The 18292-nt window shown below is 50.2% G+C and overlaps 1 protein-coding gene across 5 annotated transcripts in view; it reads left to right on the forward strand.

The window, feature by feature from the left end:
- The window catches only part of LOC122542948 (homeobox protein Meis1-like), a 552868-nt gene that overhangs the window by 413517 nt on the left and 121059 nt on the right, over positions 1-18292 (forward strand). For all 5 annotated transcript variants that reach the window (XM_087984102.1, XM_087984106.1, XM_087984103.1 and 2 more), the window contains exon 7: positions 7092-7200. In XM_087984102.1, coding sequence (XP_087840228.1) covers positions 7092-7200 — 109 coding nt within the window. The remainder of the gene's footprint in view (positions 1-7091; positions 7201-18292) is intronic.

An 18292-nucleotide genomic window follows, 5' to 3' on the forward strand; every position in this document is an offset into this window, starting at 1 on the left:
GGTTAACATTCTGGAAAATGAGGTTCAAATCCCACCACAGTACCTGGTGAAATTTGAATCTCATAATAGTCTGCAATTAAAAACCTAATCTAAAAGTGACCGATTGTTGCAAAAGCCCATCTGGTTCACTAATGCCCTTCAGGGAGGTAAGACTGCCATCCTTACCCGGGCTGGCCTATAGGTGACTCCAGACCAGGTTCAAGAACAGCCTCTTCCCTGCCGTTGTTACACTGCTGAATGGACCTTTCTAACCTCAAGTCTGATGTTGATGTTGTTTTGTACACTTCCTGTACAGTGTAACCTTATGTGTCTCGCTCTGTCTAAACATGCTGTGCCTTGTTTGCTATGATCTGCCTGTATTGCTTGCAAAACAAAACTTTTCCCTGTACTTAGGCACATGTGAAATTAATAAAAAGAAATCAGGACCCACAGTAATGTGGTTGAGAAGTTCTTCGAGAAGGTGACCAAACAGGTAGATGAGGGTAAAGTGGTTGATGTGGTGTATGTGGGCTTCAGTGAGGTTGAGAAGGTTCCCCATGGTAGGCTACTGCACAAAATACAGAAGCATGGGATTGAGGGTGATTTAGCGGTTTGGATCAGAAATTGGCTAGCTGAAAGAAGCCAGGGGGTGGTGATTGATGGGAAATGTTCATCCTGGAGTTCAGTTACTAGTGGGGTACTGCAATGATCCAGTTTGGGTCCACTGCTGTTTGCCATTCTTATAAATGTCCTGGATGAGGGCTTAGAAGGATGGGTTAGTATATTTGCGGATGACACGAAGGTCGGTGGAGTTCTGGATAGTGAGGAAGGATGTTGTAGGTTACAGAGGGACATAGATAAGGTGCAGAGCTGGGCTGGGAGGTGGCAAATGGAGTTTAATGTGGAAAAGTGTGAGGTGATTCATTTTGGAAGGAGTAACAGGAATGCAGAGTGCTGGGCTAATGGTAAGATTCTTGGTCATGTGAATGAGCAGAGAGATCTCAGTGACCAGGTACATAGGTCCTTGAAAGTTGCCACCCAGGTTGGTAAGATTGTTAAGAAAGCATACAGTGTGTTAACCTTTATTGGTAGAGGGATCGGGTTTCAGAGCCATGAGGTCATGCTGCAGCTGTACAAAACTCTGGTGTGGCTGCACTTGGAGTATTGCGTACAGTTTTGGTCACTGCATTATCGGAAGGATGTGGAAGCTTCGGAAAGGGTGCAGAGGAGATTTACCAGGATATTGCCTGGTATGGAGGGAAGGTCTTATGAGGAAAGGCTGAGGGACTTGAGCCTGTTTTCGTTAGAGAGAAGAAGGTTGAGAGGTGACTTAATTGAGACATATAAGATAGTCAGAGGGTTAGATAGGGTGGACAGGGAGAGCCTTTTTCCTCAGATGGTGATGGCTATCACGAGGGGACACAGCTTTAAATTGAGGGGGAATAGATATAGGACAGATGTCAGAGGTAATTTATTTACTCAGAAAGTAGCAGGGGCATGGAACGCACTGCCTACAATAGTAGTAGACTCGCCACTTTAAGGGTATCTAAATGGTTATTGGATAGGCATATGGAGTCATAGAGTCATAGAGATGTACAGCAGGGAAACAGACCCTTCGGTCCAACACGTCCATGCCGACCAGATATCCCAACCCAATCTAGCCCCACCTGCCAGCACCCGGCCCATATCCCTCCAAACCCTTCCTATTCATATACCCATCCAAATGCCTCTTAAATGTTGTAATTGTACCAGCCTCCACCACTTCCTCTGGCAGCTCATTCCACGCACGTACCGCCCTCTGTGTGAAAAAGTTGCCCCTTAGGTCTCTTTTATATCTTTCCCCTCTCACCCTAAACCTATGCCCTCTAGTTCTGGACTCCCCCCCCATCCCAGGGAAAAGACTTTCCCTCTTTACCCTATCCATGCCCCTCATAATTTTGTAAACCTCTATAAGGTCACCCCTCAGCCTCCGACACTCCAGGGAATACAGCCCCAGCCTGTTCAGCCTCTCCCTATAGCTCAAACCCTCCAACCCTGGCAACATCCTGGTAAATCTTTTCTGAACCCTTTCAAGTTCCGCAACATCTTTCCGAAAGGAAGGAGACCAGAATTGCACGCAATATTCCAACAGTGGACTAACCAATGTCCTGTACAGCCACAACATGACCTCCCAACTCCTATGGATGAGAATGGAATAGTATGAGTTAGATAGGCTTCAGATTGATAGCACAGGTCAGCACAACATCGAAGGCCGAAGGGCCTGGACTGTGCTGTAATGTTCTATGTTCCATGTTGATTTTTAACTGCCCCCTGGACAGCTATGGAGGGGCAATAGTGTTAACCTCACCTCCGGTCAACAGACAATAAAAGAAAAATTGTCGAGGTGTGGGAGTTGACGGTATTTACCACCTGTCCCTAATTGCCCTCGAGCTGAGTGTCACATCTGGCCCTTTCAGAGCGCAAGTAAGAGTCAACCACAGAGTTGGTTTGGATTCAACTGGATTAGGGTGGCATGGTGGCTCAGTGGTTAGCACTGCTGCCTCACAACGCCAGGGAACTGGGTTCGATCCCAGCCTCGGGCGACTGTCTGTGTGGCGTTTGCACGTTCTCCCCGTGTCTGCGTGGGTTTCCTCCCACAGTCCAAAGCTGCCCAGGTTAGGGTAGATTGGCCATGCTAAATTGTCCATAGTGTTCAGGGATGTGTGGATTGGCTGTGGGGAATGTGGGGATGGACCAAGGTGTGGGTCTGGGTGGGATGCTCTACGGGGTGGGGTGGGGTGGGGTTGGTGTGGACTCGATTAGCCAAATGGCCTGTTTCCACACTGCAGAGATTCTATGATCGTCAAATTTCTGAATGGATATCTTCGGCATCAATTACTGGAAACGTATGTTGTACCTGGGGTGATGTATCCCAAAACTGGAAATAATTGGAGGTGTAGTAGACAGCGAAGAGGGTTACCTCAGATTACAACAGGATCTGGACAGGATGGGCCAATGGGCTGAGAAGTGGCAGATGGAGTTTAATTCAGATAAATGAGAGGTGCTGCATTTTGGAAAGGCAGGACTTAAACACTTAATGGTAAGGTCCTGAGGTGTGTTGCTGAACAAAGAGACTGAGGAATGCAGGTTCATAATTCCTTGAAAGTGGAGTCACAGGTAGATAGGATAGTGAAGAAGGCGTTTTGTAAGTTTGCCTTTATTGGTCAGTGCTTTGAGTACAGGAGTTGGGAGGTCATGTTGCGGCTGTACAGGACATTGGTTAGGCCACTATTGGAATATTGCATTCAGTTCTGGTCTCCTTCCTATAGGAAAGATGTTGTGAAACTTGAAAGGGCTCAGAAAAGATTTACAAGGATGTTGCCAGGGTTGGAGGATCTGAGCTATGGGGAGAGGCTGAACAGGCTGGGGCTGTTTTCCCTGGAGCGTCGGAGGCTGAGGGGTGACCTTAAAGAGGTTTATAAAATTATGAGGGGCATGGATAAGGTGAATAGACAAGGTCATTTCCCTGGGGTCGGGGAGTCCAGAACTAGAGGGCATAGGTTTAGGGTGAGAGGGGAAAGATATAAAAGAGACCTAAGGGGCAACATTTTCACACAGAGGGTGGTACGTGTATGTAATGAGCTGCCAGAGGAAGTGGTGGAGGCTGGTACAATTACAGCATTTAAAAGGCATCTGGGTGGGTATATGAATAGGAAGGGTTTGGAGGGATATGGGCCAAGAGCTGGCAAATGAGACATTAATTTAGGATACCCGGTCGGCATGGACGGGTTTCCGTGCTGTCCATCTGTATGAGTCAAATTGTAAATAAAGTTCAGAGAACCATTAAAAAAAAGTCCACTATATTGTTTTGGGGCTGGAGTCACATGTAGGCCCGAGCAAGTAAGGATAGCAGATTTCTCTTCTGGTGAACTGGGGGTGGCACGGTGGCTCAGTGGTTAGCACTGCTGCCTCACAGCACCTTGGACCTGGGTTCAATTCCTGTCTCGGGCGACTGACTGTGTGGAGCTTGCACATTCTCCCCGTGTCTGCGTGGGTTTCCTCCGGGTGCTCCGGTTTCCTCCTACAATCCAAAGATATACAGCTCAGATGAGTTGGCCATGCTAAATTGCCCAGAGTGTTAGGCGCATTAGTCAGAGGTAAATGTAGGGGAATGGGTCTGGGTGGGTTGCTCTTCGGAGGGTCGGTGTGGACTTGTTGGGCCGAAGGGCCTGTTTCCACACTGTCGGGAATCTAATCTAATCTCAAAACTGGAGAATATCCACAAAAAACGGGTGGTAGGTGTCACGATTACGGGGACAAGTTTTAATTCCAAATTTAAATTCTACCAGTTGTCTGTGTGTGGGGGTTGGGATTGAGCCCACACCCCCTTGACTCAGTCTTTGAATGGCTGGAAATGTGTTGCTGGAAAGGCGCAGCAGGTCAGGCAGCATCCAGGGAACAGGAGAATCGACGTTTCGGGCATAAGCCCTTCTTCATGCCCGAAACGTCGATTCTCCTGTTCCCTGGATGCTGCCTGACCTGCTGCGTTTTTCCAGCAACACATTTCCAGCTCTGATCTCCAGCATCTGCAGACCTCACTTTCTCCTCAGTCTTTGAATGACCAAACAGGTGCTATTAACAGTTGGCACTGTTCCCACCGCCCCCAGCATTCCACACCCCACCCCCTCAGCGATTTCCCCCTCCCCCACCCCCAGGCAAAAGTACTCCATTTTCGTCACACTCAGTCACAGTTCCATCCTGCCCTTCAGCTCACTGGGAACTCTATTTGCTTTGGACGCAGGCACCAGCGATCAGAGTTCTAGTTTGCCGCAGTGATGTTTTCTTGGCTCCCAAGATGCTTTTCAGGGTGACGTCACCCTGCTAAGCTCACTTAAACCCACGGTTGAATATTGTGAAGGCAAGGTCCTGCACTTTATTTCAAAACCGAGGGGAGGTTTTGGGTTAGCACAGACTCTGCCTCCTCCTCCTCCGCCCACTGGTCAGCTCACCCACTCCAAGTTGCCGTTATATCTGTGCCTCCCTCAAGTGTGAGGGGGAAAAAAAAAAACATCTGGTGGGTCAATCTTTGCACTGACCCTACTCTTGCCTGGCCTTTGTCAACCAGTCAATTCCCGCTTCACCTTTGGATCCTGGTTGGATTCCGTGGTTCCTCCTGGGACGAGACTCAATGAGCAGACGGTCACCGAGGCTGGAGCAGTTGGGTGGCCGCTGGCTATTCCACTTTGGGGGGGCATCACAGCCAAGAACAACCTTCACCTGGACCCAGACGCAGGTGCGCTTTTGGGATCGGACGTGGCTCAAGTGACCGAGAAGTACGAACCCTTCCTGGGCTTACCCTGATTCAAGAGAATACAGAAAGCGCTGGAGAAACTCCCCAGGTCTTGCAGCAACTGTAGAGAGAGAGAGAGCGAAAGGGAGAGAGAAAACACAAAGATAACACTTCAAGTCTGGTCTTACGCACAACACCAATATAGTATAGTATCCCTACAGTGTGGAAACAGGCCCTTTGGCCCAACCAGTCCACACCGACCTTTCAAAGCGTATCCCACCCAAACCTGTTCCCCATTAGTCTACATTTCCCCCTGACTAATGTACCTATCCTACACATCCCTGAACACTACGGGCAAGTCCCCATGGGCAATTCACCTAACCTGGACATCTTTGGACTGTGGGAGGAAACCGGAGCACCCGGAGGAAACCCACGCAGACACGGGGAGGATGTGCAAACTCCACACAGACAGTTGCCCGAGGTTGGAATCGAATCTGGGTCCCTGGCGCTGTGAGGCAGCAGTGCTAACCACTGAGCCACCGTGCCACCCCAGGATTACCCCATGAATGAATAAAACAAAAGAAAAATTAAGTCACGTGGATAAAATATTAGGATTGATGACCAATGTTTTTAGAACAAGATAGATGTAGAGTGGGTTAGGGAGGGCGTGCCAGAGGTTAAAGGTGAGGAGACAGATAGCACAGTGGTAAGGAGGATGTCGGTGAAAAGACATCTGCTGTCCTTACCCAGTCTGGCCTACACGTGACTCCAGACCAACAGCAATTGGCTCTTATCTGAAACACTGGCAAGACACCAAGAGGGAAAAAAAAGTTAAAAAAAAGTGACACTTGGAAACAATTGGAGCCCTATTCTGAGGGAGACAGGATAAGGTGCCATTTGCAAGTTTCACTGTTTATTTTTCCTCCATTTCAAGGAAGGTTAGGGCTGAGCGGCCTTGTCGTTGTCCCACTTCCTCAGGAAACAATTTAAAGAACTGATGTGCAAACTATCACCTCCTGGCAGCGGGAAATGGATACCACTTCAGAGAATGCCCATTTCCCCGTGGATTTACATGAGGAACTGTGCGGTCTACTGCTGCTCTCATTCCCTATGAAGCCTACCCAAGAGGCCCGGCTCATACTGAGAGCACAGCACAGAATTTAGGCCCCGTTATGGCCTTGTTTCTTTTGGGGCCTTGTGTTGAGCTGTCAGAAGGCCTTGGGTTAACCGAGCTCGGAGGTATTACGTCCGGGTTAACGAGAGGGTCACAACTTGGATCTGTTATTCCATCCACTTAGCGAATTGAAAGCGCCTAAGTGCAGAATTGACATGGAAAAGATCAATCTGTCATGACTGTAAGTGAAATCCAAGCGCTGTATCTAATTCCTAATGAGACTGAATAAACTGAACACTCATTACAACCCTCAGGCCTTCTGTATGATATGAATTTGTGTATGAAACATATTAACGTGTAATAGGATTAACCACAAAGAGAAAAAAGATCCAACAATTATTAAGTCCCTTTCAGTGATGGGGTGGCTTTGGGCAGCTCTGAATCCACTAATTATTGCTGTTCATCATTAGCATAAAATCAACTTGCAGAGAAATATCTACGTTTTCCTTTCCGAATTGGGATTTTCATGAAAGTAATCTGGCTGTTTATGCGTTTCCTTAATTATTTTCTCTCACAGGCCCAGTTTCGGAAAGGATTCGAGGCCTAACCCCTCCCTCAAGCCTTGGCTGTTGCTTCTCACCAAAATGGCCGCCCCGTGTCTTTGTCGTTGTAAAATGGCCACGCGCTGCCTGTCATTTGAGTGAACGGTTTCTCTCTTTGTCTCCGCAGAACCACTGGACCCGAGACCATGATGACACGGGGTCCACCCATTCGGGCACACCCGGGCCTTCCAGTGGGGGCCTTGCATCGCACAGCGGGGACAACTGCAGTGAACAAGGTAACTCCCCGTCGCCACGGCGCTTCCTCTCGGTCTATTCCTGCGATCCCTCGTGGGGAAAGAGAAAACTGAAAGAAAAAAGGTCGGTGTCTCCAGGAGGCTACCTTAGTTGGCATCTTTTTAACCATTATGGCATACGATAAGACGCCTACGTTCCAATAAGCCCCGAGTCCCACTGTAATTTTAGCCTACTCACCCGTGCGGGGAGGTGGGGTGGGGTGGGCAGGGGGGATGGTGGAGGCGGGTGCAGAGTTCCCAATGTCTTCCTACCCTCCCCCGCTGCCTCTGCACTTGGACTGGGCCGCAATGCCCAGCGAGCTGAATAGTCACATTTGTTGAATGGCTTTTTGGACAAAGCCACTTGAGATACAGTCACCTCAATCTGGGTGAACAGCTTCGTTCAGGGCTTTTCAGGTGCTGTAGTATTTGTGTGAACCAATTGACCTATGTGTATTAACCGGAATAACACATAACACAGGAACAGGCCAGAGTCTTCCATCAGCATGTCTCGTTTCCCTTAACCGAATCTGTCCAATTCAGCGAGCTCTGCATTAAAAATGTCTCTGTGTGGAATACAGTTTCTCCTGAATTCCCTGTTGGATTGATGAGAGACTGTTGTCTTTAAGATTCCTGGTTTGGAACAACAGGAATATGGTGTGATTTTATGTCGAGGCTGCATTCCCCTGGATGGTTTCCGCAGACCAGGAAGGAGTCCAGAACCAGACGCCACACACTTTGAGAACTGAAGGCCTCGATGGACCTGAAAAGTTCACTTTGCTTTCTCTCTCTGCACGGACGCTGCCAGACCTGCCGGGTTTTGCCGGCAACTTCTGTTTTTGTTTCGAATTTCCAGCGTCTGTCGTCCTTTTGAAGTTCTGTAGGGTGCTTTTTTTCCCACAATGTGAGAAGTAGGCCATTTCGGACTGAGATGAGAGGAGTTGTCTTCATCCAGAGAGCGGAATTCTCTGTCACAGAAAGTGGTTGAGGTTAGAGCGGTGAAAGTATTCAAGAAGGAGTTAGATTGAGTTTCAAAGGAATGAAAGAGTGTGGGGGAGGAAGTGGGAACAGGATGATCAACCATGATCCTCTTGAATGGGGGAGCAGGCTCGAAGGGCCGATTGGACTCCTCCCAATCCTATTTACTTCGTTTCTGTCAGGAATTGCATTTCCACTGAGTGAGGCGTAAAAGGGATGTTGATTCTGGAGGGACGGCGGAGCTCCCTGAACCTGTAAGGTCAGAGGTTAAGGTGACAGTGTCAAGCATTTCCAGGTCAGGTCTGGTGTGGGGTAAACAAAGCAAAGGCCACATCAAAAACATCAAATTGTCCGATGAGCCAGAATGTGAGTAAGTTTCTCTCCTGACGCTGAGGAAGGGCAAACCTCAGGGTCAACGTGGTGAGAGGAAGGAAATTATAATTTCGAGGCTTTGCTTCAGAACTCAAGGGAGCTGAGAAGGAGGGGGCCCTCAATACTGTCGAAAGCAGGATAGGAGAAACCAGATGAAGGAGAGAGTGAGGGGGTGGGGGTGATTAAACATAGTAGGCCAACCATTTTATATCCAAGATCTCCACCATCCAGACGGACAAAGGCAGCAGATCCATGGGAACACCATCCCCTACAAGTTCCCCTCTGAGCCACTCACCATCCTGACTTGGAAATATACAGGCATTCCTTCAGGGTCACTGGGTCAAAATCCCGGGATTCCCTCCCTCAGGTCTACCCACAGCACACGGACTGCAGCTCACCCCCACCTTCTCAAGGGGGTAACTAGGGACGGGGCAACAAATATTGGGCCCAGCCAGCGATGAAGATGTGTCCTCCCGGTGTGATGACCCTGGGCTGGTGGGTTGGCATTTCACGGTCGCCCCTTGATGCCCAGAGAGGTTGGCAGGAGGCTTTCTGTAGAGTTGGCATCGACAGTGGGGTGGGGGCAGCGGGGGAAGGGGAGGAGCATGGGGTTCAAATCCCCGGCAAATGGTGGAATTTGAAATCAATCACAATCTGGAACTAAGACTCTAATTAGACTGTGAAAGCGTTCGGCAATTATTGGAAAAATCTCGTTTGTTCACTGATGCCCCTATCGGAAAGCAAAACCTGTTGTTTTTACCTGCTCTGGCTCACACGTGACTCCAAACCCACAACAATGTCAGAGTGAGTGTGGGGTTAGGGTTACCATTCCCTCCAGCAAGGATATGAAAGCTGGAGGTTTCTACAGAAGGCCAACAGCTCCCGGCTTTAAGGGATTAGTCCAGTGCTGTTCCCAGCGCCGACCAGGAGCCCATCGGAATGTCAGAGAATGGGAAGTTGCCCAGCCTCGAATCCTGCAGCAGTCTGATACACACCCCAGGACTGTACCCTCTCCCCATCGAACTCCCCAGAAAACCCACAGCTTTACAATGGTACAGCTTCCCCCCCCCTCAATTTCGCCATCGCTGTCCTTCACATAGCCCCTTCACACCACCCCCTTTCCCTCTCATTTCTCTCCTCACCATCTCCCCTTCTCCCCTCCCCTTCCCTCCCATTTTCCCGTCCCTCCTCCCCTTCTCCTCCACCTCTCCCTCCTATTTCCCCCCTCTCTTCCCTGCTCCCTCCCATTTCCCCTCTCACCTCCCCCTCCCTCCCTCTCTTCCTTCCCCCTCCCCCCTAATTCTCCCTCACATTTCCCCCTCTCCCCTCTCTCCCTCCCATTTCCCTCTCCCCTCCCCCTCTCCCTCCCATTTCCCCTCTCCCCTCCCTCTCTCCCTCCCATTTCCCCCTCTCCTCCCCCTCTCCCTCCCATTGCCCTCTCCCCTCCCCTCTCCCTCCCATTTCCCCCTCTCCTCCCCCTCTCCCTCCCATTTCCCCCTCTCCTCCCCCTCTCCCTCCCATTTCCCTCTCCCCTCCCTCTCTCCCTCCCATTTCCCCTCTCCCCTCCCTCTCTCCCTCCCATTTCCCCCTCTCCTCCTCCCTCCCTCCCATTTCCCCCTCTCCCCTTCCCCTCTCCATCCCATTTCCCCTTCTCCTCCCCCTCTCCCTCCTATTTCCCCCTCTCCTCTCCCTCTCCCTCCCATTTCCCCTCTCCCCTCCCTCTCTCCCTCCCATTTCCCCTCTCCCCTCCTCCTCTCCTCCCCTCTCCCTCCCATTTCCCCTTCTCCCCCTCTCCCTCCCATTACCCCTCTCCCCTCCCCCTCCCCCTCTCCCTCCCATTTCCCCTCTTCCCTTCCCCTCTCCCTCCCATTTCCCCCTCTCACCTCCCCCTCTCCCTCCCATTTCACCCTCTCGCCTCCCCCTCCCTCCCATTTCCCCTCTCCCTCCTATTTCCCCTCTCCCCTCCCCCCTCCCATTTCCCCTCTCCCCTCCCCCTCTCCCTCCCATTTCCCCCTCTCCCCTCCCCCCTCTCTCCCATTTCCCCTCTCCCCACCCCCTCTCCCTCCTATTTCCCCTCTCTCCACCCCCTCTCCCTCCCATTTCCCCTCTCCCCTCCCCCTCTTCTACCCATTTCCCCCTCTCCCTCCTATTTCCCCTCTCTCCTCCCCCTCTCCCTCCTATTTTCCCTCTCCCCTCCCCCTCTCCCTCCCATTTCCCCTCTCCCCTCCCCCTCTCCCTCCCATTTCCCCCTCTCCCTCCTATTTCCCCTCTCCCATCTCCCTCTCTCCTCCTCCGTCCCTCCCATTTCCTCCTTCCCGTCCCCTCACTCATCCCCCCTTTCTCCACTTCCCATTTCCCCTCCTCCACCCTTCCTCATCTTGCCCCCTAGTCCCGCCCTCTCTCCCACTCCTCTCTCTGACTCGTCGCTCCCCCCCACCCCACCCAACATCTCCCCCGTTTCCCTCTCCCCATCTCCCTCGTCGCCCTCTTTGAGCAGTTCCCACAACTTCCTTCCAAACTGAAAAAGCCCAGACAGCTGGGGAAGATCTGGCTTTGTAACTTTAATTATTCTTGCATTTTTAAAGAGGGTCTGGTCTCTCCTCCTCTCTCCCCGTTTAGATAATAACTTGCAGGTCTACACATCATTAAACATTTAGCAATCCAAACCGTCCAACATCGGGAGGTCAACCGTGAGGGGCGAGCGCAGCTCTAAGAGAAACCGAGCTGGAGGCTTGGTGCAGTCTCCACTTCACCCTGGGATTTAAAACCAGCAGGGATTCCTGGGCTTTGAACTTCATCAGAATTCACAGCTTAATCAATGAACTATTGGAGGAATAATTAAAGGCCCAACCAGGAGAAATCAGCATCATTTTTAATTTAACATCCACGGGAGCAGTGATCTCTCTCTTACCAGGCAGGTAGAGTGGGAATCACAGCGAGTTAATGAGAAAGACCATGTTCGGAGAGGTTTAAAGATTTGTCAATGCAGTGAGGCAGGAACTGCTGGGGATTGGGAGCTGCACACACAGGATCAGGATTCGTTCCCTGCCTTTGTGAGGGCTTCAGCAGGAAATGGGTTTCGCTCCGTGTAAAGTCTGATTTGTGTGATTGGGAGTGTGTGCTTGTGCACGCGCGTGTGTGTGTGTATACGTACACGTGTGAGTGTGTATATTCATGTGTGGGTATATATACACGTGTGTCTATGTATGTCTGCAAGGGTTTGTGTGTATATGTACACGTGGATATACACGTGTATGTGTGTATATATATATATGCATAAGTGTGTGTACATAGTGTGTATGTATATTCAAATGTGAACGTGTACTTAAATACATATGTGTGTGTATATCATATATATACACATGTGATAATGTGTATATAAATACATATATGTGTGTATATACATGCATGTGTAAGTGCATGTATATACACACATGCATGTCTAAGTCTGTGTGTACGTGTGAATGTGTGTATATATGTATACATGTGTGCTTGTGTGCATATACATGTGAGTGTAAGTATGTGTGTATATACACGTGTGTACATATATGTGTATATACATGTGTGTGCATGTATACACATCTCAAGGAGAGAGAGGAATGGGAGGGGGGAGGGAGGGGGGAAATGAGAGGGAGAGGGGAGGGGAGAGGGGAAATGGGAGGGAGAGATAGAGTACATATATGTGTGTATGTAGATGTGTGTTTGGTGTGTGCATGCACTTGTCTGTGTGCATACATGTGTGTGCATTATATACATATATGTGTGTGTATACACGTGCGTGAGTATAAATAGTTTTTAAAATTTCATTCATGGGATGTGGGTGTCCCTGGCTATGCCAGCATTTCTTGCCTATCCCTAATTGGCACTGAAGTGACGTTGCTGTGGGTTTGGAGTCACCTGTAGGCCGGACTGGGTAAAGATAGCAGTACATACACCCTACTGCTACTGGGCGTCGGTGGGGGAGGGAGGGGATGTTTGTGGGTGTGGAGTCAATCAAGTGAACTGCTTTGTCCTGGATGGTGTCGAGCCTCTTGAGTGTTGTTGGAGCTGCCCCCATCCGGGGGCAAGTGGGGAGTATTCTGTGGCTTCTCCTTTCAGGCTTGTCAGTGGTGGGGAGGCAGGAAATGAGTTATTCACTGCAGCATTTCCCAGCCTCTGACCTGCTGGTTATCCCTGTATTTATACAGCGAGTCCGGTCGTGTTCCTGGTCAAGGGTGACCCCTGTGATGTTGATAGTGCACGATTCAAAGATGGTAACACCACTGAATGTCAAGGAACGAGGTGAAGATTGTCTCTTGTTTGATTATCTCCTGGCATTTGTGTGGTACAGGTATTACTTACATAGAAGGTGGCACAGTGTAACATGGGAACAGGCCCTTCGGCCTATCAAGTCTGTGCCAACCAGGATGCCAATTTAAACTAATCCCACCTGCCTACACATATCCCTCCATTCCGGGCCTATCCATGTCTAAAAGCCTCTTAAACGTTGCTATTCTATCTGTTTCTGACCCCCCCCCCCCCCGCCCCGGCAGCGTGGTCCAGGCACCTATAACCCTCTGTGTAAAAAAACATCCCTCACACATCTCCTTTAAACATTCCCCCCCCTCTCACCTTAAAGCTATGCCCGCTGGTATTTGGCATTTCCATCCTGGGAGAAAGACTCCGTCCTATCCATGCCCCTGATAATTGTATATATGTCTCTCAGCCCATCCCTCAGCCTCCTCGCGAAAGCAATTCAACTTTGTCTGACCTCTCCTTATCGCTGACACATTTCATTCCAGGTGGTTAAACCTCCTGTGCACCTTCTCCAAAGCCTCCACACCCTTGTGGTAGTGCGGTGACCAGAACTGCACTCAGCGCTCCTAATGTGGCTGGACTAAAGTTCTGCACAGCTGCAACATGACTTGCCACCTGAACGGTGAGGGCAAACACGCCCCATGCCTCCTTTACCACCTTATCCACTTCTGTTGCCACTTTCCGGGAGCTCCAGACCTGCAACCCAAGATCCCTCTGGACATCCAAAGGATCCTGCCATTGGAATTTACTCCTGCATTTGACCTATCCAGAATCCTTTCTTCACAATTTCCTAGATTAGACTCCAGCTGCCACTGCTCTGCCCAACTTTCCAACCATATCGATATCCTCCTCTATCCTTTTGCAGCCTTCCTCACTATCCACAACCTCGTCGATGTTTGTGGCTTTAATCTTACTGATCAGATCACCTACAGGCCCCAGCAATGTCCCTTCCTGCCTCCCTCAGTATCCTGGGATAGATCCCATCAGGCCCTGGGGGGGAATTGGCTACCTTAAATGTTTCTCAAAACACTCGCCAACTCTTCCTGAAACGAGAGTGTGGAGCTGGAAAAGCACAGCCGGAGGAGCAGGAGAGACGATGTTTCGGGCATGAACTCTTCATCAGGGAAAGGGCTCATGATCGAAACGTCGATTCTCCTGCTCCTCGGATGCTGCCTGACCGGCTGTGCTTTTCCAGCACCACACTCTCGACTCTGATCTCCAGCATCTGCAGGCCTCACTTTCTCCTTGCTCTTTCTTAATATGGATTTGTCCTAGAATATTAACATACCCATCCCCCGCCCCGAATCTTACCAACATTCATGCCCTTTTTCTTGGTGAATACCAATGTAAAGTACTCACTGAGGACCTCACTCAGTTATAGAACGATAGGGATGTACAGCACAGAAACAGACCCTTTGGCCCAACTCGTCCATGCCGACCAGACATCCCAGCTCTAGTTCTACACATAAATGCCCTCCTTTGGACCTACCCTTTTCCGCTTGCTCCTAAAATATGGATAAAATGCCTTCGGATTCTCCCTAATCCAAGGACATTTCACGGTCCCTTTTCTCCTTCCAAATTCCTTGTTTAAGTTATTTTCTGCTTCCTTTATATTGCTTCAGGGCCTTGTCTAAATTTCAGTTTCTTAAATCTTACACCTGCTCCCTTTTTCTCAGCTTGCAATATCCTCATCTTCCATGCTCACAGCTGCTCCTGAACTTTCAAAAGCTCCCACACGTCAGGTGAAGATTCACCCTCAAACAGCCGCTCCCCCTCCCCCCACCACCCCCCCCCCCCCCACCCTCCCCAGCCCCAATCCAATTTCCCCAACTCCTGCCTAACATTAGCCTTCCCCCAGTTTAGCACTGTCACCCCAGGACTCGACTTAACATCATCTCCAACGATCATAAAACTTGCAGAATTATGATCACTGTTTCCAAAAGGCTCCCCCTGAAGTTTCGATCACCTGACAGGCTCATTCCCGAAAACAAAGTCTCGTTCAGTCCCTTCCCTTGCTGGATTATCTACGTATTGTTTCAAAAGCCCCTCCTAACAAATTCTGTCCATCCACGTCCCTGGTACTAAGGGAGTCCCAGTCAATATTGACACTAAAGTCACCCACTACATCCTTGCCTGATCTGCTTTCATATGTGTTCCTCTATCTCCTGCTGGCTATTGGAAGGCCGATAGTATAACCCCATCATAATGACTGCACCTTTCCTATTCTACCCATAAGGCCTTGCTGGATGAGTCCTCCAAGATGGCCTCTGTCAGTTGGCTGTAGCATTCTCCTCAATCAGTCATACAACCCCCCTCCCCCACCCCTTTTACATCCTTCACGTAGAATCCCAGAATCCCTACAGCGTGGAAGAAGGCCGTTCGGCCTGTCAAGTCTACCCCGCCCCTCTGGAGAGCATCCCACCCTGTAACCCTGCATTTCCCATGGCCAATCCACCCTAACCCACACATCCCTGAACACTATAGACAATTCAGCATGGTCAATCCACCCTGACCTGCACATTTTCAGACTGTGGGAGGAAACCGGAGCGGCCGGAGGAAAGCCACAGGGATGAGGGGAGAATGTGCAAACTCCACACAGACAGTTGCCCGAGGCTGGAATTGAACCGGGGTTCCCTGGCACTGTGAGGCAGCAGTGCTAACCACTGACTGAAACATCCAAACCTTGGAAAGCTGAGCTGTCCTTCTCTCCATCAAGTAATGGCTACCTCATCATAGTCTGATGGACTAATCCAGGCTCTAAACTCATCTGCCTTACCTGTTGTAGTTCTTGCATTAAAGTAAAAGCACTTCAGACTGCCAGTCCCAAAATTAAACAGGCCCTGCCTGTTCCTTCTATTGGACTGACTTGAGTCAAACATTAACCCTCTCTTCAAACACTCCACATGCTGATCTACTGCTCTGCGTCCTGCCCCCACCCCGTGCCACCCTAGTTTAAACCATCTCGAGTGGCACTAGCAAACCTCTCTGCCAGGGGAGTGGTTCCCCCAGTATCCCTGTAGCAGGAATCCAAAAGCCCAGGCTGGTTTCTGGGGGACGTGGATTAGAATCCCAACTCGGTGGAGCTCGAGATCCCGAATTAGAAAGCAGTGTCTGTAAAACCGCCAGCGATTGTCGTTAAAAAACCCCGTCTGGTTTGCTATTGCCTTGGTGGGGATGTGTGTCCGCCATCTTTACCCAGTCTGGCCTACATGTGACTCCAGACCTGCAGCAGCACTGTTGACCCTGAACTAGCTTAACGAGACATGGGGCAATTAGAGACAGGGAAATAATGCTGACCTTGCCACATCCCATGACAGATTCTGTTGTCACGGGTCTTCAATTACAGGAGTACAGTGGCAAGTGTCTAATGTCTTCCGCCCTTGGCACCATCTCAGGTACAAAGTGGTAAAAGGAACAGAGTTAGGCATGACCTTCATGGGATAAATAGACTTTTTTTTATTTATCACACGATGAGGGCATCGCTGGCTATACCAGCATTTATTGCCCATCTTTAATTACCCAGAGGGCAGTTAAGAGTCAACCTCATTGCCGTGGTTCTGGAGTCACATGTAGGCCAGACCACATAACGAAGGCAGTTTCCTTCCCTAACGGACATTAGTGAACCAGATGGGTTTTGCTACATGGTCATCATTAGACTCTTAGTTCCAGAATTTTCTGCCAGGACAGGATTCGAACCCGGGTCCCCGGAAAATTGCCTGGGTCTCTGGATTCACATTCCAGTGATAATCCCACTAGGCCTTGGCCTAGATAACCTGAAAGACCTTTTCTGCATCAACTCGTAAAATACTGGAATGAAGTTCAAAGTTCAACAGTCTTTGATGAGTCCTCTGCTTAGCTCACTCTCTAGGAGGCCTCAGCTACCTGTTCTTAACATCGCCATGGTTACCGAGAGAACTTCCCCATCGTTTGCTCTTCCCCTGTCAATGTCATCGCTGTCTCTGAGCACCTTGTCTTGTCGAAAGGCACCTGGACGTTACTTCGTTAATAGGCACCAGGCAAAGGAAAGGGGATGTTGTTGTGAGGAGGGGAGTGGGGAGAAAAAGAGGCGGATTAAAATGGGAAAGGGGGTGAGGAACGAGCCTGGAATGGGTGGTGAAGACGGAGCTGAGTTTTCCGAATCACAGCTGGGGTGAACGGCACAAGTATTGAGGGAGGAGATGTGAACCCAAAGGGTGGTGCTTTAACGGGCCGTAGCGGTGGTAGTGACAGATGGATGAGATGTTCTCATTAGGCCGCATTCGGACCAGGCGCCACCGACCGAAGCTGTAATCAGAGATACACCCTCTGCCTCCAGCACGTTCTCGGGGAGTGCTGGAGGCAGACAGAGCAGGGACTGACGAGCAGGAGCGAGAGGTCAGAGGGCGATCGGGGACAGGCTCGCTCTCCGAGAGTGTCTATTCTTCGTGTAGCGCCCAGCACGTGAGCTGTCATGATTAAACGGACGGTGGTGGGGGTGGGGGAGTGGGGACCAATAATTGAAGGAAGGAGCATCTCAGTATGAGTCGAAGCTGTTTCAACACGGGCACGGTGATCATGGTGAGCTGGGAGGGGAAGGGATTAATTCCCTCCGATGGCCCGGGACAGAGTGTACCCACCCACGCAGCGGGCACGCAGGATGGCTGAAACCCCAGAGACCAAGTCAGAGAATAAATCACCCTCCCCTGCAAGATGGCCGAGGTGGGAGATCACGTCCAGGGGCTTGGAGATCAAGTTTTAGATTGGTGTTGCAAAATGCTCCAGGAATTAATGTGTCATCTGCCAGGGGTCCGCTGTTCCCAGAGTCCAGAGGATAGAGAGAGAGAGAGAGAGAGAGAGAGAGAGACATCCCTCATTGGGAAGGTTAAACTAATGGCATCTGTTGTATTGTTGCCAGGATGATCAACAAATGCAGGCCTAGCCAGTGATGTGCATATCCCACAAGGGAATAAAAGAATGTGACAGGGATGGAGAGGGCAGGAGAACGAGCGAGGAATCGTCCAATTAAATAATAAAGAGCTGATTTGCTTCTTGATTGGTGTACGGACCGAGCGTTAATGGGAAATTGGGACTGGCTGACTTGGAAATATATCGGTGTTCCTTCAGTGCCGCAGTCTCCAAATACTCTCCCCAAGGGCATTGTGGGTCTACCTACCTACAGCAGTGGTTCAAGATGGTAGCTCACCATCACCTTCTCAAGGGGCAACTAGGGATAAATCATGGCCCAGCCAGCAACCCCAACATCCCATGAGTGAAAAAGAATAGATTTGAGAGTGGGGTGGATGGGACTGGGGGTGGATGGGACTGGAGGTGGATGGGACTGGGGATGGATGGGACTGGGAGGAGGGTGGGACTAGGGGTGGATGGGACTTTGGTGGATGGGACTGAGAGGAGAGTGGGACTGGGAGGACGATGGGGCTGGGGATGGATGGAACTGGGGATGGATGGGACT

This window comes from Chiloscyllium plagiosum, unplaced genomic scaffold (genome assembly GCF_037043375.1).
Source record: "Chiloscyllium plagiosum isolate Xiang-an unplaced genomic scaffold, Cpla_swu_hap1 HiC_scaffold_47, whole genome shotgun sequence".
Taxonomy (NCBI): domain Eukaryota; kingdom Metazoa; phylum Chordata; class Chondrichthyes; order Orectolobiformes; family Hemiscylliidae; genus Chiloscyllium; species Chiloscyllium plagiosum.